This window comes from Podarcis filfolensis (assembly GCF_964270895.1).
Source record: "Podarcis filfolensis genome assembly, chromosome: 9".
NCBI classification, from domain to species: Eukaryota; Metazoa; Chordata; class Lepidosauria; order Squamata; family Lacertidae; genus Podarcis; species Podarcis filfolensis.
The window spans coordinates 3,865,013-3,888,930 of NC_139610.1; the positions used below are offsets into that span (position 1 = coordinate 3,865,013).

Sequence of the window (23,918 nt, forward strand, 5' to 3'; positions counted from 1 at the left end):
CGGGGGACAGCAGGGAGGCGCAGTGCCACCACCCCGCTATTCCCCGACCTGATCTGGAGGCTGGCAGGGGGGGAGAAGGAAGCTTGATTCTCCCCCCCCCCCCGCCAGCCCCACAAGCTCGGGGGACAGCAGGGAGGCGCAGTGCCGCCACCCCGCTATTCCGGGACCTGGTCTGGAGGCTGGCGGGGGGGAGAAGGAAGCTTGCTTCTCCCCCCCGCCAGCCCCACAAACTCGGGGGGCAGCGGGGCAAGCCGCTGCCCCACGGAGGCTAGGGAGGCTGTCCCTGAAGGCAGAAGAGGGAGACGGAGCGCTCCATCTCCCTCTTCTAGCTTGTGGATGGCTGCGCAAACCTGGGGGGGAAATAAAATTTTTTTCCTTGATTCCCCCCCCCAAAAAACTAGGTGCGTCCTATGGGCCGGTGCGTCCTATAGGGCGAAAAATACGGTACTTCGCTGTATACAACCCTCACAAGGGTTAAATTTGAGTTACACTAAATTTACTTAAGCTGAAAGGATGGGGGGCCTCAACTGAAATGAGGATTTAAGATCTCTCTCTCCAATGCTGAAACAGCTAGTGCAGCGGAATAGTTTTTCAGACATTTACTTTTAGTTCAGTTTAGTACACTTAACACTATGGAAAGGGTGGGGAACCACTTTTGTTCAGCCTTCTGGGGGCTGCTTCTGACACCCACCTGTCAACCGCCTGACCTTGTATAACCTTTGATAGATCTGGGCAGCAAACGGTGCAAGATGGCGGCGGGGCTGTTGCGGGTGGGGCTGGGCAGACCCCACGGCGGGGAGTCGCTGGTTCCAAGGCTGCCTCTCTGCACTGGACTGGTGAGTGAGCAGTCAGTGGCCTCCTGCTTGGGCTCCTGCCTGCAGCTTACCTGAATCCTGGACCAACCATGGACTACTCATTGGCTGCCACTCTCACACTCCATGGTCACTGGGGCCTTGGGCAAACAGTAACTGACTATGTCCATGGAGAGACATCTATTAAACTGGCCAACACTGGCCTCTACCTGCTCTCAGCACTCACCTTTGCTGGCCTCTGCTACTTCTATTACCACGATGTGGGCATCTATAGGGCCATGGCCATGCTGTGGAGCCTCTGAGGCACAATACGTCACCTACCAGCAACATTCAACGATTGTTCACCGCTGCCTCTGCTTCATTGTATGAGGGAGAAATAGCAGCAGGGGTCCCCACGCTGCATATAGCAGAATCACTTGGGGAAAGAGGCATCCAAATATGGGTCAGCAGCCACAGCCATTCAACAAAATGTGGGGATCTCTCGTTGAGAAAAGAGCTAGGCTTGAGACAGGCTAGAGAGCTCACAAAGTTCTGATGCTAATGCAGAGGGCAAACTATTAGTGATTGTAGTGGCAGCCTTTTCTGTATGGCTGACCCCTTTCCTCTGTCAAATGGCAGCTTGGTTTCAACAGGTGCAGCAGAACTGGTCTTGAATTCCAGTCACTTGGTTTTTTGTGGTCCTGATATTGCAGTTAGTGGATTGTGTACACGGCATGGTGCTCAGGCTGGGCCCTAAGCAGTTGCTGTGCAAAAGGGAATTTTTCTTTTCGTTTTGCTTCACTGATGTACAATAAAGAATTTACAGAACCCTAAAAAAAAAATCTGATCGATCTGCACCCACTTAAATTAAGCTGCACTAAATGCAAGTCTCACTCCCCAGGAAAAACTGGGGCTGCATGACTAACCTCCTGATGTGGATCAGATGTTTTATGAAATGTAATATTTAATTCTATTGATTCATCCCAAAGATTATAACCTGCAACAGTTTATCATTGCCGTTAGAAACAGGAATTTACCTTTGGAAATCAATTCTGGTTGAATCTCTTCAGAGACGTTTCCTTCTTCCATGCTTCTACATTGTGGGTCCTATGAAGTGAAGGGAAGGAAAATCTTTCAGGACTCCAAAAATTAGTAGTTAGGGCATGCTCAGTTTGTTAAATTATCCAGTACTTACACTAAAAGTGGATAATCATTATTTCACAGGCATGGAAATGTCTGTATGGAAAACCTGAATATTCTGGTAATAAAATCCAGAAAAGTTCCTTTGAGAGTCTGAAATTTGACATGCAGTATCAACATAAACAGCTAAGGGGTGTTCTAAAAGTTAGAAAGCTATTTTCAACCTTCCATCCCTTTGATGAAAGTGCTGGCTGCAAAGTGAAACTGTGGGAAAAGAATAAGGTCTGGAGATAAGAAGACAGGAGACTCAAGCTTTTAAGGCAGAGACTATAAACCTTAAAGTGGAGAGTGAGTTGTCAATAAGACCAAGAACACTCAATATGGCAAAAACACTGTTGGACACCCCATTGACTGTTGGCATCATACAGCAATTACTGGATGAGCAACTAAAATAGATCCGAACTGAGATGGATAAGGTGGTGAATGAAAATGGTCAAGAGAAAGATGAGGTTAAAGACACAGAAGCTTTGGAGAAAAATATTGATTGTCAGAACAAGGCCTGCCAGAAGAAGAGAGTGGAATGATAAAGCTGGAGCCAGTAGATGATGGAATGGAGAGGACCTTTACACAGGTGCCTGGAGAAGTAAAATAGTCTTGCAGTGGAATTATGTTGTTGGAGAAGTGGAATGGAACCATGGATGGAGAGATTATGGAATATTCTGAGCTGGCAGAGACAGAGCTGAGAAAGGATTCTGTGTACAATTTGGAGTGAATTTAGAGAGAAAAACATTTTTTTAAATTCCTGCTTCTTTTTCTTCTTGTTTCTTTTTTTGAGTGGTTTCTACTCTGGATCACTGAGGAGACTGTATGCACATGATGGAGATGGCTGGCTGGTGAATGACCCTGCATGAAAGGCTGGAAAGGGAAGATCTCCCAGGGTGGAAGAAGAAAGGGAAGCTCCTGGGTGAGAGCTGGGAGGGTCCAGCCCTTTCTGTGTGACACAAACGACTCTGTGTGATCTACCTCTGAAAGATGGCTTTGCATTTACTTTGCTTTCCCTTTCCTTATTTATTTTCAGTTAGTTTGTTTTATATTGTACTGCAGGATGTAAAAGTTTCACTATAAATTTATTGGGATAGGGGAAAGAATTCAAATAAATTAACTTTTCTCCCTAATTAAGTCCAGAAACTAAATCAAAGGTATAAGGAATAAAATATTTTAAAACACCATAATACCTCAATAGCTGTCTTCCTGGTCCTTTGTTCCAGCTCTTCAGTCACAATTGGATGAATTTCTTTGCTGTCTAACAAAAGCAATTTAAATGTTTATATTCATTTGATTATACTCCTTGCAATGTTACTGCTGTCTTGCAATATTTGATGTCATCTATTAACTGCATTCCTTCATAGAGTCCTTTGTCTAGAACCCCAAGCACCACTCTATTAATATATTATTTTAACAGCAAGCTCAGTATTCAGCATGTTCTTACAAGGACCTAGCATATGAATCGACAGTGTCTCTATGCTTTCTGCTCTTTGACAGAAGCAGGCGCGCTCAAACTACATTCCTCTTGGGGGATGAAATGGGCATACAGTGTCCTTTGGCTCTCTTCAGTAAAGATTTTACAATTAAACTTACTTGCAAGATTCCTTATTCTCTGTTGCATTTTATATCTAGGCAAAAGCAAGCTAATCCATCTCTCCATTCAAGGCTATGCTACAAGATTATTAAAGATAGAAGCTTCTGGTGCAGGTAACTGTTCCTTTCTCTGTGTTTCATTAGGAACTGGTGGGCTTAAAATAACTAAGCCTTCCATGGCTTGGCTTCAGAGGATATCCCAGTTAGAAAGTTAAACGTGAACTTTATTGTCTGTTCCACAAAACAGAACAGTTCTAGAAATTCCTAACTCTTCCACATATTGCCAACTCCAGCACAACCCTAGTGACGAAAGAATATAACATTTACACACCGTGATTTCAAAGGTGTAGGATTGTAAGACAATTTTCAGTTTTATAAAGGCTTTGATTCTTTGCACTACTTCATACTTTATACTGCAAGTTACTGCTTCAAAGTGCCCCACTATCTGAAGTCAGATGTGGCAGCTAAAGAGTGTGGGTGGTATTCAAGTACATTTTACTCAGTTTAAATTACCCATTGAAGTTATTATACCTGACTTAGTTATGTTCATTCATTTCAATGGGTAATACCACATAAAACTTACCTGCTGGATACCTAAACCAATATATTTCGGGCAGCAGGCAGACAGACCTTTCGTTCCCCAAGAATTTTAACCTCAGGTGCATATTCTCTCTGCTGTGGTTTTAGCACCATGATTTACTGAATTTTATTCATCATTGCCACCTTTCCTGGAAATTTGATTTCAGGGGTTTCATAGAAATGTTGTAAATAAAACTGCTTAGAGTGGTATATAAATTTTGCTGAACAACAAAAAAATATGAAGGTTTCGTGCTAGCCAATAATCTAGCTGCTATCCTTAAAAGTCTAAAGTTGACCCTAATCCTGTTCTTAACTATATTAAATAGGAACATCTCAACTTTGTTTACTATATTATTTCTTTGTATACTTGATCAACTGCAGGCAGTTTGCTTATTTATGCTAACTGGCTCCTAAGTCTAACTTCCTACACACCCCAATCATTAAATTCCGAAGTCTCAAAATACTGCAGTACATAAGGAACTTACCAGACTGATATGCTGCACTCCCTTGAGAAAACGCTTCCTCTTCATTCTGGCCATCCGCTTTAGCATTTATGTCAGCCAAGTGACTACCCTGAACTGTTCCTTCTCCAAGTGCTCTGTCCTTGGAATTTCCCCCCAATTCGACAAGTAATGAAGTTGAGCGTTTCCTGTTGGGGAGATCCATTGTTTCACCAAGGTCAGTTTCTAATACTGGCTTGTGACTAATATTGTCTATTGCTAAATTTACATCCCCACTTTTCTGTTCCAGTGGCATACCAGATGGAACTTCGGTATGTTGCCCACTCTCTTGGGTTCTGCATTCATTCACGCGGTCTTCGGTGGATGTTCCATCACTGACAGAAGGGTTCAAAATTTCTGTGCCAAGGCTTTCTCCTATGCTATCAGATTGCACTGTATTTTCAGGCATTTCTGTGCTTGTGGTGTCACCTGTGGTTAATTCTTCCACAGCACCCTCAGGTTCCCCCTGATGGAATCTTTGGCTTTCTTTTTGAAGCACATGTTCATCTTCAACTTCTTTGCTTGAAAATTCAAGTGGAGTTTTCTCTGAGACAGCAACAGTAGAGACACTGTCACATTCTTCCACTATTCCAGCTGCTATACTATCCTCTGGCATGTCTGCACTCAAGGCAACCAACTCTTTGTCAGGCTTAGCAGTGGCAACACTAAGTCCAAGAGCATCATACTCTCCTCTCTTCTGAACCAAAATTACAGCACTCTGGTTGTTTTCTTCAGTGTTTTGAACCACAAATTCAATCTCTTGGCTTGTGGCTTCCTGAACATGTTCTGCTCCATCTGTGGAAACTCCAGCACCCGTAGTTCTTTCTTTAGCTTCTACTGGCACAAATGCACCATGGATGGTTTTGTCACATCCTTCCGTAGTAGAGATAGTGGAAGTCTCAAACCTTCCTTGGGTTCTACAGACCTGATCAATCTCTTGTGTCTCAACAGGAGACACAGAAGTCTCAAACGGTTCTACTGAGCTTGTTGAGATCATAGCTGTGTCTGCAGTTTGTTCCAATCTTAAGGGGAAATGTTCATCTGCATCTTCAGTTCTTTCCTGGGAAATGGAAGTCTCTAATTCTTCAACTATGCTTGTGGAAATCACAGTGCATTCATCCCTTTCCTCTTTGCTATGAACTTCATCAGCACTTCCAGCTAACATACTGGGCATGGGAATAGCGTCCATTTCCACAGTAGTGGTCTTTTCTGCAGCTTGTATAGTAAAAAATGCACTTTTGCCATCTTCTATTGTTGCACTTGGCATAGGGGCTTCAAATTCTTCCAAGATACTTGTAGAAACGTTATTCTGTTTACTAGCAGTTCCATCCTGATTCATATACTCAACAGCTGTGCTAGGCGTAGGGGTGTTGAAATCTTCTGTACTGATGAGGCTTGGAGTTTTCTCAAGGTTTTCAACTGCTTTTGCAACAAGTGGTGTTTGATCAGTGTGCTTAGCAGAAGACTGAGCAGAGGTAGGGCACACTTTGACCACACTTGTAGAGATGGTCTCACCTTCACTTCTCTCATCTTCATTAGCAGATGCTGAGAGAATAGCTACTTTCTTTGAGCCTATCCTAAAGGGGCCTTCAGATTTCCTGATATCTATGAAAGATGTGGCATCCTCATTCTTCTCTTCCACAGCAGACTCTTGATCCACACCTTGCTTTGAGGTTGCACTAATCACGTCACATTCATAATTCTCAGTAAATTGAGACTCTTTCTTTGCACCAAATGCCATAAGATTTTCACTGGCCACACCAACACTAGTGGTGCTACTTTCAACTACTCCCTTTGTACTGTTGTGGATATCATCAATTTTCAAGTCTTTCTCTAAGCCTGTCATGCTGTCAACAGCACCTTTATCGACATCTGAGGTCAGCTCACCCAAGTCAGTTCTAAGCTGGCCTGCAGCAAGGCAGATGGAGGAACTTCCACTTTCTTTGGCTCCAACACAAATCAGAACCCTTTCACTTTCTTCTGTTCCTGTACAGGTCAAAGTCTGTTCCGCTTCTTCGTTCCCTCTCCCTGTACTAGTAACAAAATTTTCACCTTCTTCATCATCTTCTTTTGCACCAGTGCTAGTCACACAACCTTCATCATCATAGGAACCTTGACTGACATCAATGATGTTCGTTTCCACTCTAGCTGCTGTACTGTCTGTGGCAAACTCGTATTTTTCTTGTGTATCTGAAGCTGCTGCAAAACCTTCATTGCTGTCCTCCAAACCAGTGCACGCAGCTGCAGCTTCAGGGCCATCTTCTGCTGTTATGCCTGTGCTGGTGACGGCACTCTCACCATTCACAATGTCTTCACTCTTGTCAGCGTGTGGCCCAGTTGCCACATTGTTCGCCGCCTGAGCACACACGCCAGTCACAGCACGCTCATCTTGAGAGTCAGTACCAGTCACTGAACAGATGGCAGAGCCAGGACTTCCTCTTTCGGCAGCCGTACAAGTCACAGCACCCTCAGCAGCTTTAGCATGCTCACTTCCAGCTGCAGTATTCCGAAATTCATCTGGATTTTCACTTGTCACAGGTCTATCCTTCGCTTCAGTACCCGCACTGGTAACAGCACCATCACTTTCTACTTCACTGAGGCAGGTAGTAGCACTGTCAAAGTTGCTTGTACCGCTACAGACGGAAGCCACACACCTTTCTTCAGAACCTGCACTGGTTACAGCATCATCTTTCTCTTCTGCTTCAACACTATTCACAGTCTGTTCAAGTTCTACCCTAGTTTCATTGATTAATTGTTTAGAATGTTCTTCTGCATAATTCACAATGCATTCTCCACTTTCTTCCTCCTTGGTTGAAGAACTTTCACACACGCTAAGTCCTTCAGTGCCAACACCACTTTCTTCAGTCGCTGTGACAGGACATTCTGATATGGAATGAGCACCTTCCTTATTTGGGGTCCAACATCCCACAGTGAAACCTTCGTCTGCTTCTATACTTGTACAGCTCAAAGCAGTCTCACTTTTTTCTTCTGAGCAAGTAATAGTGGCATCGCCTTCTCTTTGCAAATGGACTGATGTACCTTCTTCACTTTGGCTTCCTCCAGTGCTAGTAGCTGTTACAGCACTCCCAGTAGTTCTCTCTGTGCTGGTCCCGATAACAGTCACATCAGTCTCCATGCTATTGCTGATGCTAACACAACTGCTGCTTCCTACACTGCTTCCTACTACATTGTTTTCATTTTTATCTTCAGTGACTCTTCTTAAATCACCTCCTCGTTTACTAGCCATCACGGACATTTCACCAATTTCTTCTGGAGTGTTCTTGGGCACTGACCCTGAAGACAATTCTATTACAGCACTGACAGTATGGTTTTGATTTGTTTTGCCTTTGTTTCCACATACCTCTGTATATACTATAGTTGGGCTGGTCATCTGATCACTCTTTATACTGCCAGTTAAAGCAATTCCAGTAATCTTTTGCACAGTACCTTCTTGAATGCATATAAAACCACTCGTTTTCTCTTCAGTCACTTCTTTACAACTTAGGTGCCCTTTGTCACCTGCGTTAGAAATTTCCATGTCAGTGATATCACTCTCTTTTATGTTACCATCGAATACAATGCTACCACGCTGTTCTGTTTTAGCAGTATGTGCTTCATTGTCTGAAATGGTATCTTTATTAGCTGGCCTATCCAAATTAAGAGATTCCTCCATAGATACATCACTCAAAGGGTTTTTGACTTCTGCAACAGTCATATCCATAGATTTTTGATGGACAACACCTTCATTTGACAGCTGCTTGGTTGGAGAACTGCTTTCTTCACTATTAAAGGCATCACTTGGCACATCCATTTCCTTCGTAGGAGTCTTTTCAAACTTTTGTTTGGGGTTACTGAAACCGGAAGGGGAAGATTTTGAGATTTCCTTTGTAGGCAAAGTTTTATTCAACTCATGCAATGAATTATGATGCATTTGGTCTTTGGCATTGTTTTTAAATTTAGTTTCTTGTTGTGAATTATTACTGATTTCTTCTTTAGTTATTTGATGCCGTGCATTACTGTCCCTTTGTTCTGACTGTATGTCCATTGGCTCTTGGCATTCTTCAGAATGTAACATGTGCCCACTAGTCCAGACTGACATTTCTGCTGATGATTTTTCTTCTCCTTTATCTATTTCTTGGAATGAAAAACTTCCCTTTCTGCTTTCACTAGCTGATTTTTTAGTTGTTCTTTTATCTGTGAGCAGATTTTCTTGCAACTTTGCATGAGTCTCTACTTGTTTAACAGCTTTGTCATCTGGTTTGTTGTCATCTTCTCTCTTTTTCATGTCCTTACTATTATGCTTCAAACTTCTGCTCTTGTGACCTTCAGCTGACATTTTCCTTTCCAGTCTTGAACTACTCAAATCTTTATCACTTTTATTTCTCTCTTTTGCAGATGATTTTTCTACTGACTGTGATTTAACTCGATGACTGAAGTCTTTTTGAGAACTACTAACTGAATGTGCTCCACTGTCAGGGTCCAATTCTACAGAATTTTCTTCAAAACCTTTAATTTCAGTTTTGGATTTACACTGCTTATCTGGATCACTCTCTTCTGAATTAGGCGTGCATTTCTGTCCTGATTCCTGCTTGGAGGAACTTTCTTGTAGTTCAGGTTCAGGTATTTTGCCTTGCTTGCTGTGGCTCTTGGACCTGGACTTTAACAGTAACTTCTCTTCCAAAGCATTCTTTGATTTCCGCCTGTCTTTGTGTATACTATCACCTTGCTTTAAAGTGTTATCAGAGTTTGTCGATTCTGCATCATGTTTGTCTTCTGAATAACCTTCCCCTTTCCTTGATGTTACAAAACTATGTTGCTTTGATGTACCCTGAGACTCTTTCTGTGGCCTTAAATCACTTGACAATCTTTTAGACTTGTGGTCTGCTCTGGATTTATCTATAGAACCCTGTCTGTCTTTTCTGTTTTCTTTACGTGAACTTTCTTCATTTTTTAAAGCATGTTCAGAAACACTTTTCAGATCTTTGCTGTTTGCTGATGTTTTCCTTTCACTTCTGTGCTTATTCTTCCGTTCAGCTTTGTCATCTGAAAAAGATTTTGTTAGCTGGCTATGCTTCTGAAGATTCTCCTCACTTTTCAGCCCTTTCTCAGATGGCAAATTTTCAGCCTCATCACCTGTTTTATGAAACACATCTCCTTTACATTTATGCTTAATTAATAATTTATCTTCAGAAATACTTTTCTCTTTTTCATTTTTATCTTTTGATGATCTAGCCTCTTTCCTGGGTGCACTTCTAAAACTTTGGATTTCTGAATCATCCTTTTTAACATGCTTTTCATTTTTAAGTATGCTTTTCTGCTTTTGAGGTTCTTCTGAGCTGGTCTCTGCTCTATCAATCTGAGATTTGGGATCTCGGGGCTCAGTATCTTGCTGCATTCCTTCCACCTGGAGAGAAGTAGATGGTCTTCTTTTGTGTTCTTTTTCTACCTTGGAATCATTTCTGTTTTCATCAACTGAATGCACCGTCTCTGAAAGTCTTCTCACAAGTTTACTTGCTTCATTTTTGCCTTGACTGGCCTTCACTTCTTTTGGGGAGGGCTTTTCAACACCCTACAATATAAAAATGTAAGTATGATTTCTTTGTGCAAAAGGCTATATTCACCTGAATTATGTCAAAGCCCATGCTCATTGTCTGAACTGAAATCCTTGAATTTAATTGGAAGAATTAACTGCATTGTGCAGCATGTAATTTTGTGTATTAAATCATTTTTAAAAGGTTAATAGTAATCTAACTTAAATCTTAGTAGTTAAGATTTTCTTCATTATACTAATGGCTTAAAACCTATAAAACAGTACTGAAGTGCAGACAATACTAGTTATATCTTTGAATTTTAAAGGTACAGATAAAGCTTAGTCTTACAGAACAAGAACCAAAGTTTAAATTATGGACTTACTTCAGTAATCTTCTGAGGTTCTCCAGGATCCTTCTCAAGCTGCTCACATTTTTTCTTCTTGCCTTCTTCTTCATGCCTGAAATAATAATAAAAAAAGAGATGTCTTGGGCTACAACTCCCATCATCACCTATCAGTGCAGCCAATGGTCATGATTTATGGGCCTCAAACCGTGGTTCCCAATGTGGGGTGCCCCACAGGGGGGCAATTTGATTTTTAAGGGAAGCAATTTGGAAGCTTGTGTAGACCACGTTAATGGCCTTTTAGGCTTCCTCCATGTGAACAGGAGTTCACTTTTTGACTAATAAGAATTACCGTATTTTTCGCTCTATAAGACACACCTTTTCCCTTCTAAAAAGTAAGGGAAAATGTGTGTGCATCTTATGGAGCGAATGCAGGCTGCGTGGCTAAGCCCAAAGCCAGAACAGGGAGACGGAGCGCTGTGCAGCGCTCCGTCTCCCTGTTCTAGCTTGGGGTTAGCTGCGCAAAGCCTCCACAGGACAGCAGGGTGAAGGCACCCCGCTGCCCTGCGGAGGCTTCACAGGCTGTCCCCGAAGCCAGAACAGCAAGAGGCTATCCCAGAAGCCAGATCCCTCTTGCTGTTCTGGCTTCTGGGGTTCAGAATTTTTTTCTTCTAGTTTCCTCCCCCCCAAACTAGGTGCATCTTATCATCTGGTGCGTCCTATAGAGTGAAAAATACGGTATATGTCACCGGGGGGGAGGGCATCAGGATTTTAGAGATGTTTAGGTGGTGGGGCATGGCCAAAAAAAAAAGGTTGGGAACCACTGGCCTAAAACATCTAGAGGACACCAGGTTGGGGGAGGCTGTAATGCCTGGTGCAAGTATGGACACAAGTCCCTGTAGCAGCTCTACAAATTTCTTCAAGTGGAGCTGACTCCCCAAAGCTGCAGACGCAGCAGATACTCTAATAGTCTCCACCAGGATATACTTTAGAATTTCAGCACTGCTGGTGGACTAAATGAGAGTAATATACTCTAAGGAAAATATTGCTCCTGGAATCTTCCCCTCACCTAGAAGAGTATTTAAAGGTAATAATGAGGGCCTTATATTTTCACAAGGGCTTAGTATGATCCAAAGAGAACTCAAGTGCACAACAAACAAGAACAAGATTGACTTGGATAAAGGGGAGACCAATTCTTGAAGTTAATGGATGGCTGAATATTAGGGATAAAAGACAGGTCTGGACAAAAAGAATGCTCTATTTTTGAAATATACACAACTGGCTTTTGTTTTTTTAAAAAGATAAAGCTCCTATTTGCACTGGGGACTGCTACAATGGGGCGGGGGGGGGGGGGGAGAGAGCAAATTAGAGCCTTAAATGGAAAGACCCCTGAAAACCCTGTGGAGGCGCCTGGAGGGCGAGAGATGCACCAAGGGTGAAGGAAGCCGGCATGGAGGAACTGTCCTCACACCAATGCAGAAAAGATGCCTTCCCATACTTTCATTAATGCTAGAAAAGGGCTAAAACAGAATGCAGCCTGACATCTCAGTTGTCCTTCAAAAATAGTTAGACGTCATTAACTGAAGCTCTCTGGGATGAACTTTCCTGCAAGGTGCTCGCTTAAAAGACTGCCGCCTGCTACTAAACTTATCTTGGATGGGTGAACTATGAACACCAGCCCAGGGGTCTGTGAACCTTAGAGGGGGTTCAAACTATTTCAAACTGTATCTATACTACTTTCAAAGGATTTGCACTTTGTAATATGCAAAACGTACTAATTTTATGTCCTCTGCAAGTACCTTGACTCTCTCTTTCTTTTCCTGCTGAGGGCTACCTTCTTTTCTAAAAACCTTTGTTCTTTCAGCACATCCTTGATGCTGGCACCGCTGGCTTTCAATTCAAGTCCTCTGGCAGGAGTTTCTTCCAGGTTTTGAGTGCTTTTACCTAGAACAACACAGTAAAGTCTCAAGCTGCAATTTCTGATATTGTTATTTTGGATGCAAAATAAATTGTTTGGCGAGTACTAAATTAAGTATACACTCTCTTGTGCAAAAAAAGCAACTAACTCGCAACTAGAAAACAGCACAAGAAATGTTCATCTGAAGTACAGCTCAGCACCTTGATTTGCACTTTTCAGTGTTTTCGTTTTTTCTGCAGCTTTCTGTTTCCGCTTTTCTTCAAGTTTTTCTCTGTTAAGCCTTCTCCTTAACAGTCTCTCTTCTTTTTCTCTAGCCTGAAGATAAGAAAATGGGAGTTTATATGATGGGATCCAAAGCATGTTTTCACTACCCTGCTTCCAGCAGCAGCCTCTATGTCTCCCCAGAAAGCTTCCCTGAAGGCTAGAAGAGTATCTTCAGTGGCACCCAATGAGGTATGAAGGACTGCTGCAAGAAAGCAAAACCTGAAAACCCTATTCCTGTCATGCAAAGGCTTCTCTAGATGCTGGCCATAACTGTTTTTGTTTTATTGAAATAAACCCATAATATGTTTCTTAAAACCTAATAGCCCTTTCGATTGTACTCTCTTGTCTGCAAAGTAAATCCCCTCCCCCCAGAAATTGTAATCAAGCAAATTAACTCAGTTTGGACACAGTACCAATCTATTCTGAAATGCAAAACAAAACCCTCTCCAATGGATCAATATGCCGACAGTAATTTTGTGTATCAAACAGAAGTTCATCCGATAAAGAAATTAACGAGTTCCTCAAGACATGAAACCTTTATTAATATTCTTCAGTTTTCCCTCCATTAAGACTACTGGACAGAAGCGCACCAAGGCCAAGTCTCCAGAAATGCTTCTTGAAAAGACTGGAGGTCAGAAGAGGTATTATTAGGAATAGCTGACTGCCACATTAATTGATAATAAGCAAGAGGCTTGAGAATGGCACAACACTGGCCCAAACTGAACGAGTTTGTGTTGCAAGCATTCCAAAATAGGTCAGAACAAAGGAGAGAAGCAGTTTCTTATCCCTGAAATGTCTACACATGTATTGTGTTTGTAGTTTCGATTGTTTTCTTGTTCTCATTTCTTTGCTAGATAATTTATAAAATAAAACCAAACTTACAACAGACTGGCGGCGTTGCTCCACAGTCCCTTCATCATCAGAATCACTATAATACTTGGAGTAGAGGTAAGGCTTATGGACGTAAGCGTGTCGCCCAGATTTTGTTTTTTTACTGCTGGCCCAATCAGCCTCTGGCTTTGTTTTAACCTGATTATGTTCTTCTTCGTCATCTAGAGAAACATAGAGACAATGAAGGTTACTAGACAGCATGGATAAGGAATCTGGTGCCATGCAAGATGTCAGTGAACTCCAACTCCCATCAGCAAAGGCAAAGTTCTGGGATAATAGGAACTGGAGCCCAACAAACATCTGGAAGTACACAAGAACCCCTCTCCAACCTTAATGGAAAGATGTTTTTAAAAGCCAGATCTAGGTTGGGATGAAAGGGACAGGCAAAATGTTCCATGTGAACAAAAGAACCTTTCTGCCTTCTTCTTACTGTAGCTCCTTGTGTTCCACCTCAAAATCTGATACTGGCAGTCAGGGGACTTACTGGAGCAGTGCTCAATGCAGAAGCTGGAAGTGAAAAATCAGCCACTCAAGGCAAGCTTCCCCACCGCCCCCCGGCCAGTTGACAAACATTATGTGCTTGCACAGATCTCTTCAAATTCTTCCCTTTTACCCCCACACATCTAAAACTAAGGGAGAGCTTAAATCCCCAAAATCTGTTGGGGGTTAAAGAAAGTTAGTTTGTTTATTAATAAACAGCAACATAGAGCACTTAGTACCCAGGTGCTACAAGGCAAATTGGCAAGGATTCTGGAAATTGAAATATTGCAACAGGATTGTAGAATACCTAGCTGTCTCACCAACAATTTCTTGAAGGTATGCATTGGTTTAAATTTGTGATGTAGCACAGGCATATCCACTAAAATCAGAAAATGTATTAGCATTTGAATAGATGGCCTGATGAACCCTAGACTGAGCACTGGATTTAGATGAGGCCCAAGCCAAATGGGGCTTATTTGGAGCACTCAGACAACTCGAGTACACAGCCATGACTTGCTCTGAGTCAGGTTGTCTTGGTCCAGACAAATTGGTTGCTGTCAGAGGATGGGACAGCAGGCAGAAGTAGAGGCAGATAAACTGGGCCAGAAAACTGTGCAATACCTCCAAGACTTACTTGGCTGGCAGCTGTCTTCTGGGAGAAGGTAGGCCCAATGCTATGAGTCTCCTTCCTGCCTTGATGCCCCACAGAATTGATGCAACAGCTGTTGAGCAGAGACATTGATTCCATGGGCAGTGGGTGCTGCACTGCAAGATTTCCTGCAGGAAAGCCGCACCAGACAGGATCCTATTCTGCACAGTTATGGTGCACCTCCATCCTTGATCATTTTAAAGCCCCATTTTAACTGAATATTAAAATATGGTTTTAAAATCCATTAAAAATGGTACTCCAATCCCCCACTTGTTTGGGGGACAGCTCCAAGGTAGTCCCCAGGTGGCACAGGGCATATCAACCTGATCCACGGGCCACAGATTTCAGTCACAGGGTGGATTAAGGGCCTGTGTACAGCCCTAACTGAACACCCCATTTAGATTATACTGTACTCTCAACTAACAGATTACATGGGATTAATGAGATGATAAAGACAAGTCTAGCATTTGGCTGCAGATTAATTTAAGAGTTTTGTGCCCACAGCTATGCAATTTTCAAACTGCACAGAACACAGCAAATTTAACCCTGTGATGAAAATAGGTTGTCTATGTGAGGGCATGTAACATCTCTGCTACTGAACTGTATGCTCAATTCATTTTTGACCAATTTCAAAAAAATGGGTGATTTCATGTCAATACTGATGAAAAATATTTTTCCTGTGTTGTACCTAGATATCAGTGTGTACGTTTGTGCGAGCTTGCATGAATGCTCTTGTGTGTGCATTTAGAGCAGATAGTAGCAGGTGGCAAAGTGGTGTGGTTTCCTAATCAAGTCACTATTGGTAGCCAAGAGGGGCAAATCAGCAGGGAGGTTCCTGCACTGCAGACTCAGCAAAGGGAGCATTTGATTGGCTCCACTGCAGCACCTGCATGAACCTCCCTCCTGCCTCGCCCCTGACCCTCATGATTACTGGTAGCAACACCCGTATTGAGAGGCCAGGGAAGTAACAGCACCCCCCACCGCCAGCCACTACTGCAATCAGATGTTATTAAACTCTGTATCAACATCAGTATAACACATTTTTTCTCAAACTTGGGTCCCCAGCTGTTGGGACAACTCCCAGCATCCCTAGCTACTAGGACTGGCGGTCAAAGATGCATATTTGAAGATAAATGTTCACATTTTGCTTTCTCCTGGCTAGGGAATTAAATCCAGTGCAGATTCAGGACTGTTACCTTACCATCAGAAACGATCTCTCCTTCTTCTGTGCTGTCTGAAAGCGCAACTTCCTCTTCACTTTGTTCTTCAAAGGAAGAAAGATCACTGGTGTGCACAGAGCTAACAGTGATATCGCTGAGTATGTCAACATCAGAATCCTCCAACTCTAGTTCTGAAAGAAATGAAGATCTTTTAAAACATGGGCCCAGAGTCCCACATGCAAGTGGAAATGGCTTACATGAATGCCTGGGGGAGGCTTGCCAATTTACATCCTTCAAACATCACATGGAAAGCTGCAATGGCACTCTAAGTACACATAAGCAACAAAATGCTGTTGCAAATATTTGCTTTCTAACACTAGAGCATCCTACATAAATTAGAACTTTCTTATCAACCCCAATAGCCCCGCCCCACCCTCATATTGCGTGGCCACCTGTGGTTTTTATACCTGCTTTTGTACTTTCAACTGCTTTGTGCTTACTACTGTTCTTCTCCAGAGCTGAATATTTGGTTGATTCTGCCTCTCTATCTTTCAGGGACTTCTCTTCTTTAGCCTTTAGATCATCACCACTCTTTTTCAAGCGGTCCAACTTTTTCTCAGATTTTTCTTTCTTCTCCTTTTTCCTCTCTCCTTTCTCCATGCTCTCTATTTTCCTATCACTTTGGGCCATCAGTTTACTTTTCTGCTCATCACTTTCCTGTACAGCTTCCTTGCTTGGGTTAACCAAACTGTTAATTTCTTTTGACAGACTTTTCCCTTCTTCACTTGAAGAAAATAAGTTATTTACATCTTCTGAGTTGGATACTGGTTCAGAGCTTTCTTCTGCAGTCTCACAAAGCAATTTCTCTCCATCTAACAGATCTTCTGAATTCTCTACACCACCGTCTTTCTCTATACCACCATCTGTGCTCTGCTGAGACAGGAGTTTTTTCGGAACTCTGTCATTAGTCTTTGAATTTGTTGCTTCTGTGGATGCCCTGGCTGCACTTGCTTCTTGGTTTAGAGAAGTGATTGTTTCCAAAATGGACATAGCATCATTAGCTACATTTGTGCTTGGAGTGGAAGCAGGAACACCTTCAAAGGAGTTAAGTAAAGAACAAATGTCATCCATTAGTCAGAAAAATCTGCTCTTACATTTATGTCTCATATATTAAAGCAAAAAAGAAACCTGAAGAATTGGGGGGAGGGGATATTGCAGGTTTCACGCATACAGTCATACCTCATGTTACGTTTTTTTCAGGTTGTGCGTTTTCAGGTTGTGTCCTGCAGTGACCCGGAAGTACCAGAAAGGGTTACTTCTGGGTTTCACCGCTCGTGCATGCACAGACGCGCAAAATGCCGTCAAGCACATGCGCAGAAGCGGCGAATTGCAACCCGCGCGTGCAGACGTGGGGTGCGTTCTTTTCAGGTTGCGAACGGGCCTCCGGAATGGATCCTGTTCGCAACCAGAGGTACCACTGTATATGGTGAATGTCCAATGTGATCAAAGATTTTTCTGGGGCAGGGGGGTCCTCCAGTTTGCATTTCTTATCACAGAAAGTACTGATCTGATGTGTAGAGATCTTTTCTATTCTAATTAATTCAAGAGAAAATTAAAAAATTCCTTCCAGTAGCACCTTGGAGACCAGCTGAAGATCTGAAGAAGTGTGCATGCACACTAAAGCTCATACCAATAACTAACTTAGTTGGTCTCTAAGATGCTACTGGAAGGAATTTTTTTTATTTTGTTTCGACTACGGCAGACCAACACAGTTACCTACCTGCAACTAATTCAAGAGAGTTGTGGAAGCTTCTCTGTGTGAAAGAAACACATGATGTTTGGGTTATTCCTTCAGAGCAGCTGAGTATAGCAGGCTTAAACTGATTCTGTTATCTTTTTCTGTCAAGGTCATGCTGACTCTAATAGCAAGGCCGGAAGGAACCTGGGTTTCACTCTCTTTCCAACTGTGTGGTGCTTTGTATATAGTATGTTTAGTGTTAAGGTTTAGTCTTATTATAAGGTATTTCAAGTTTGAGTTAAGTCTGATGCAACTGCACTTCTTATGGACAGTGCCAATCCTGAATGCATTGGATTTGTGAAAATTATTCTCAATTTAGCAGCAGTAAAGCTCTGCTGGATGAAATACAATTGCCTCTGGTCTATTTTTTGGGGATCCTGCAACGTGTTTAAGTTTTTACTCTGCTAATTATACACTGGAGTTCTGCTCTGGATCAATATGAGTGGAATAAATGACAGAATCATCCTACATATAATTGATCCTTGGAGGAAATCATGATAATTAATTAGGACTCAACTCAATTTCAGACCAACTCCTATACTGGTAAGATTGCACCATGAACACTTACTAAGAAGTTGGGAGGCTAAACTTCAACTTCCCTTCCTTGATACCTTTCCATCTGCTTACATAGTCACCAAGCTCCAAATTAAGACTTCATAGCACATCAGTTCTGCCGGGAGCAATGGACATAAATACCTTGCATCAGAACAGAAGTGTCTGGTTTTTCCTCAGGTGCAGCTGCGATGGGACTGGCCTCCTCTTTGTGGCTTAATGTGGCTAAAAATTCATGGACAGCTTTCTCTACTTGCGGCCTGAATATGTGATTGATCTTTGGATCGACAACTTGAGAAATTATTCTGTCAATTCCAGATTCTAGCATTCCAGATCTGAAACAAAACAACAACATAAAATAGCATATTTTTGTCTAGGAAGTTCGCCTCATATTGGTCCTGCAATAACTCTGTACAGGAAGAAGATGATGACGACGATGATAACAATAGTAAGAGCTTATTTCAGTTGTGCAAAGACTTAATCATATATATTCTTGGGGTTCCCAACAGCCTAATAAGATACTCTAGATTCACCTGCATATTACAAAGCATGCATGTATTTGATAGTGACAGAGAGTCACTAGCCTAAACAACACATATGAAATTTACTGCAGCATTTGAAATTGGATCTCCCTGGTTCATAGGTCACACTTAGCCACTACCCTACCCCAGCTCTCTTATAATAATGCACTATAACAAGAAAGCTTCAAACTTGTTTACTTCTTGGGGAGGAGCAGAGGGAAAATACTTGGCTGCCCATTATGGGGATAACAGTGCTGAAGCACACGCAGTGAGTACACTTGCTAAAAAGCAATACTGTATTTTTGCTTCAAGCCAACAGAAATACTCTTTTTTATCTTGTAATTCAGTCAATCAAATTTTCACTGTTTGTAGACGATGGTCATTACAATACAGGCACGCACGCGCGCGCACACACACACACACACACACAGAGAGAGAATTAAAAAGTTAAAAGTATTACCAATTTTCAAAATGGTTTTAGGTAAAAATGTAGCCCCAGTCCCCATTAAGGCTCCCCCACTAAACATTTCTTATGTTCTGCAAGTCTGGGGAGACGCCACAAGCTTGCTGATAACTCCCACTTGTAACTGGATGGTGCCATTTTGGCTACATAAGGCTCTACGCTCCGAGAATGAGTTTGGTATTAACTCATAGGACACTTAAAGCATTTAATGAACCTAAATTGTACCTTCTGAGACTGTATAAAAGCTCTATTTCCCTTTAATGCTTGGTTGGTAATCGTGGTAAACTGTACCCCAATGGTGCTGAAGACAGCGATAGTAAATATTTGGCTTTCAAAATAATATAATAACCTGATATGGAAATAAATATGAATTTATTTGTATTTAAACATAGCAAAGCCTACACCTGTAATATCCTCAAGTTGAAACATGGTAATCTATTAAACACTACTCCCTAAATTGTTCTTGAAACTAGTTAAATGCTTTTTCTATGTTAAAAAAATGGAGTGGAGATCCAATTTCTTAGGTTAAGCAGTATAAGTCATAAATACAATACATATGATTTCTTATATTTCTGTGAACTTCCTACTAAATTCAGAGACTAGTAAGTTGTCACAATGACTCAAACAGCAGTCTTCCCACTCCCAGCCCTGTCAAACTGGTCTTGAAATGAAGGATGTTTTAATTTATGATGTGTCAGCAGCTATCTGAACACCACTAAAAAAGCATTTGTTGGACCCCTGTACTGTTTTCTCCAATGCAACTGCATTAGGCATTGCTGCATTTTAAGGAGTGAAACTTACTTGAGAACCTGTTGTCTAATATTGTTTCTCAGTTGGTTCTTGTTCAGGTGAGGACTCCATGTATGAGTTGCTAGATGGTTGGAAACAAAGTTGTCCACCCGCTGCCTCAAATTCTGATAAGCAGGCTAAAAGGAAAAATGAGAAATGCTACGTGAAACTTCTTATTAGCATATCCTTGGCATTCATGAGATTGGACACAATGGAAGGTACTTAACTAAGTTTAACTCGGTGTAGACCCATTGAAATTAATGGGTTTAACTTATATTTACTAATCTCAATGGGTCTGCTCTGAGTAAAACATAGCTGAATACCACCCAATCAATTTAAGATCTATGGGTGGGATCTCACTTATTCATACACAGTAGAAGTCTCACTGAAATCCATGGATTTAAGCTAGTCACTAACTAAGCCCATTGATTTTAATGTGTCTTGTCTATTAGTTTGATAACACACCATAGCTTAAAGTGACTCAATTAAAAAGGGGGAGGAAATACATAATACACCAGCCTTTTCTAACTGGGGCAGAGGGGCAGTTTTAATTTAAAGAACATTTCCCTGCCAACAGGTCTTAAGCCAGGAGTAGGTATCTCACTTGCTTAAGCCTTCCATATTGGCTGAAATTTGCCGCCTTTACATATAACACCAACCATAGTTTTGACATTAAAATTCTACTCAGTATTGATCCAGAGCAGATTCCAATGTATAGTTAGCAGAGTAAAAACTTAAACACACTGCAGGATTCCCCAAAAATTAGAGCAGAGGCAACTGTATTTCATTCAGCAGAGCTTTACTGCTGCTTAAGAAAAATGAGCATAATGGACACAAATCCAATACATTCAGGATTGGCCCAGTCCATAAGAAATCCAGTTGCAGCAGACTTAACTTAAACTTACAATAACTTATAATAAGACTAAACCTTAACACTAAGCATGCTATGTACAGAACACCACACCAGAAGGAAAAAATATAGAAAGAGAAAGTGAAACCGAGGCTCCTTCGGGCCTCTTATTATAGTATAGTCAGCATAACCTTGAAGAAGAGAAGAGAATCAGTTTAAGCCAGCTGTACTCAGCTTCTCTGAAGGAATAACACAAACATCATGAACCTTCTGTTTGTTTCTTTCACACAGAGAAGTTCCCAGAACCCTCTTGAATTAAGTAGAACAGGAAAGATCTCTACACATCAGATTAATACTTTCTGCACTATGAAATCCAAACTGACAGGTTTAGCACTATGTTGAAAAGCCTGAAGGAGTCCAATCTGTCAGGCTTGCATACCACACAGAAAAAGTTTTGTTTCAGTCAAATCCCTGCTTGGTTTTACATTCAACCTGAGGATTCTGGTTTACACAAGGGTAATTTTAAGGAGCCAGACATGGCTTGAAATTGGCTTGTTATGAAATTTAGCATAATTTGTTTTAAACCAAGATCTCATGGCTTTTTCAGGTGGGCGCCATTGTGAGAGAACAAGGGTGAGTTCCTACACCTCTGTCTGGAAAAAGAGCACTGAGTATTCTCTTGCACTTGCAGTATAGATGCAGACACATCCTCACACACTACTATTATTTGAAATTTTAGCTGCCTTTCAACAGTAAATCTGCACTCAATGCATACTACAATAGCCTAGTTCTCCTCAACATCTAATTCTCTACGCACAAAGCATGTTTTTGAATTGCAAATCATTCTATCATATGAGTCTGCACCTTCAGTCCGAAGTGGTACAGCCCCCCGCCCCAAATTTCCTACCACAGTGAGATCTATGTCACTAAGATACTAGCCTAGGGAAGAGGAAAACAGGAGATGAATGAGTATTCACAATAGTGGTCAGGTGAGGGCAGAGCTTTGGTATCTTTCTCAATTGCCTGGCAACTAGGATTGCAAGGTCTTCTGTTTGACCTGACACCTCATGCTTTCGACTTTCACCTTAAAAATTCTGGTTAAGGAGCAAATTCACAGCACAAAAGTGGAGAATTAAAGGAAAAGAGCTGTTTTATACTTGTCTCTGTTTTCACTTTTAGGTAAAAACCCACATCCATTAAGCCACACATCCCAAACTGCCAGGCACAGCCAGGCTCTGCCCAGTAGTCTGCCGGCAGCCCATCCCAACCCAAAGCTTCTACTCCACACCTTGAGCCACAGCAGCACAGGAAGCTGCCTCAAAACAAGTCTAGCTCCATATTGCTTGCACTGACTGGCAGCAGGTTTGGGGCTTCACACAGAGGAGCCTTCTCAGGGGTGGCTGCTCCCAGGCAACTTTGGAATTTCTTACCTAGAGATGCTAGGCAGGCTCACTGTCCTTTCCAACAGGCCTTTAGGAACTGACTGCTTTTAATGGGAGGGGCTGGTGCCCTGCTGTTTTCCTTACTGTAATTATTTGCATGGTTTTAACAGATCTCTGTTTCTCAAACTCAGGTCTCCGAAATACAACGCCCATCACCCCTGCTAGTTAGGGATGATGAGTGTTGTAGTCTGACAACAGCTGGAGACCCAAGTTTGAGAAACACACACCAACTCTAGGGGGCAGAGGCGTCTTTGGCCCCTCAAAGTCTCTTGGATGGTCACTGCCTCTGCCGCACCTCCCAGTCCTGCCTCTGGGGCCAAGTGGTCCTGCCAAGTGGGGACGACAAGTCCCATCCCAACTGCCCCCTCTGCGTAGCTCACTTTGCCCACGGGGCCAGCCGGGGGGAGGCCAGCGGCCAAGCACAACGCCACGCTGCACGGCTGGGCTCTGCGCTGGGCTTCCTCGTGCAACTGCACAACATCACACGGCCCTTGCCCCAATGTCAGGCGAAACGTAGATGGACGGTTTTAAGTCTACTAAAGTTCCCTTCTTCTTCTACGTTTTCAGCAGTTCTTATTCTCGTCCTTAAAACGCCTCGAGTCCCTCTTGTGGGGGGGGGAGGCAGGGCGTATGTGTGTGTAAATAAACCTAAAAGCAATGATGTTAATACCAAGGACAGGGCTCTGGACCAAGAAGCACAGGCTCTACCCCCGAGCTGCAGCCCTTCGCCGCCACGCCTCTGGCAGGCAGGCAGGCACTCAACAGGCAGAGGGGGGGCGTTTCCAGAAGCGCCTCCTGCTGGGGCTGGTCCAGGTGTGGGCGTGGCGGGAGGGCGCGAGTCTCCGAAGGGCCCCCTCCTCGCAGGACCCTCACCTTGGTGTCCACGTCGGCCAGGCAGTCGCGGCGGAACTGGTCGAAGAGGCCTTGGCTCTTGAGGCGGTTGAGGATGAGGGAGACCAGCTCGGGCTCGGCGGCGGCGGCGGCCGAGGAGGTCCCGGGGAGCGGCGGCGGGGGCTGCGGCTGAGGCGGCGGCGGGGGAGGCGGAGGGGGCGGCGGCGGCGGCTGGGCGGGAGGCGAGGCTGCTGTCGCCGCCGCCGCCGAGGCCGCCGCTGCCGGTGCTGCCGTTGCGGCGACGGCGCTGCCGCTGCTGGACATGGCGCTTCCTCACACGGCGGCTGGTTACCGAGGAAGCGGCAGCGGCAGCGGCGGCGGCGCCCGCGACGCTCCACCCTCTCCGCCCCAACCCGGAAGCAGAAAAGGACGGCGCCGGAAGTGCACGACAACGAAACGCAAGGGGGAAAGAGGGGCACCGCCGGCCCATAAGGCGAGCGGGGGGGCGGGGCTATTTCGCCCGCCAAAGTACGCGTGCGCGCAGCAGCGGCGGGGCAAACAAAACAGACGCGCGACGACGTTCTGCAGGCCACGCCCCCTTGCTCTTGGCTCCGCCCCTGGGAATGTGGCGCGGTCTGTGATTGGCTGCTCTTGTTTCTTTGCTGGAAGCCTCCGAGTTTCTCTATTTGGGGAAAAGGCGGGGAATGAAATGGAATGCAGTAGAATAGAGCAGAACACAATGCAATAGAATGGAATGGAATAAAACAGAACAGGACAGGATAGAATAG

At 43.3% G+C, this 23,918-nt stretch overlaps 1 protein-coding gene across 1 annotated transcript in view; it reads right to left on the bottom strand.

Moving 5' to 3' along the window:
- Positions 1-23,690, bottom strand: part of BOD1L1 (biorientation of chromosomes in cell division 1 like 1) — a 38,893-nt gene extending 15,203 nt beyond the window's left edge. The window contains exons 1-12 of the mRNA XM_083629867.1: positions 23,173-23,690; positions 20,020-20,144; positions 18,379-18,569; positions 16,352-16,978; positions 15,926-16,075; positions 13,587-13,756; positions 12,641-12,755; positions 12,322-12,466; positions 10,562-10,637; positions 4,634-10,217; positions 3,167-3,234; positions 1,829-1,898 (exon numbers count right to left, since the gene is read on the bottom strand). Coding sequence (XP_083485993.1) covers positions 1,829-1,898; positions 3,167-3,234; positions 4,634-10,217; positions 10,562-10,637; positions 12,322-12,466; positions 12,641-12,755; positions 13,587-13,756; positions 15,926-16,075; positions 16,352-16,978; positions 18,379-18,569; positions 20,020-20,144; positions 23,173-23,454 — 7,603 coding nt within the window. The 5' untranslated portion in view covers positions 23,455-23,690. The remainder of the gene's footprint in view (positions 1-1,828; positions 1,899-3,166; positions 3,235-4,633; positions 10,218-10,561; positions 10,638-12,321; positions 12,467-12,640; positions 12,756-13,586; positions 13,757-15,925; positions 16,076-16,351; positions 16,979-18,378; positions 18,570-20,019; positions 20,145-23,172) is intronic.
- Between the last annotated feature and the right edge of the window lie 228 nt (positions 23,691-23,918).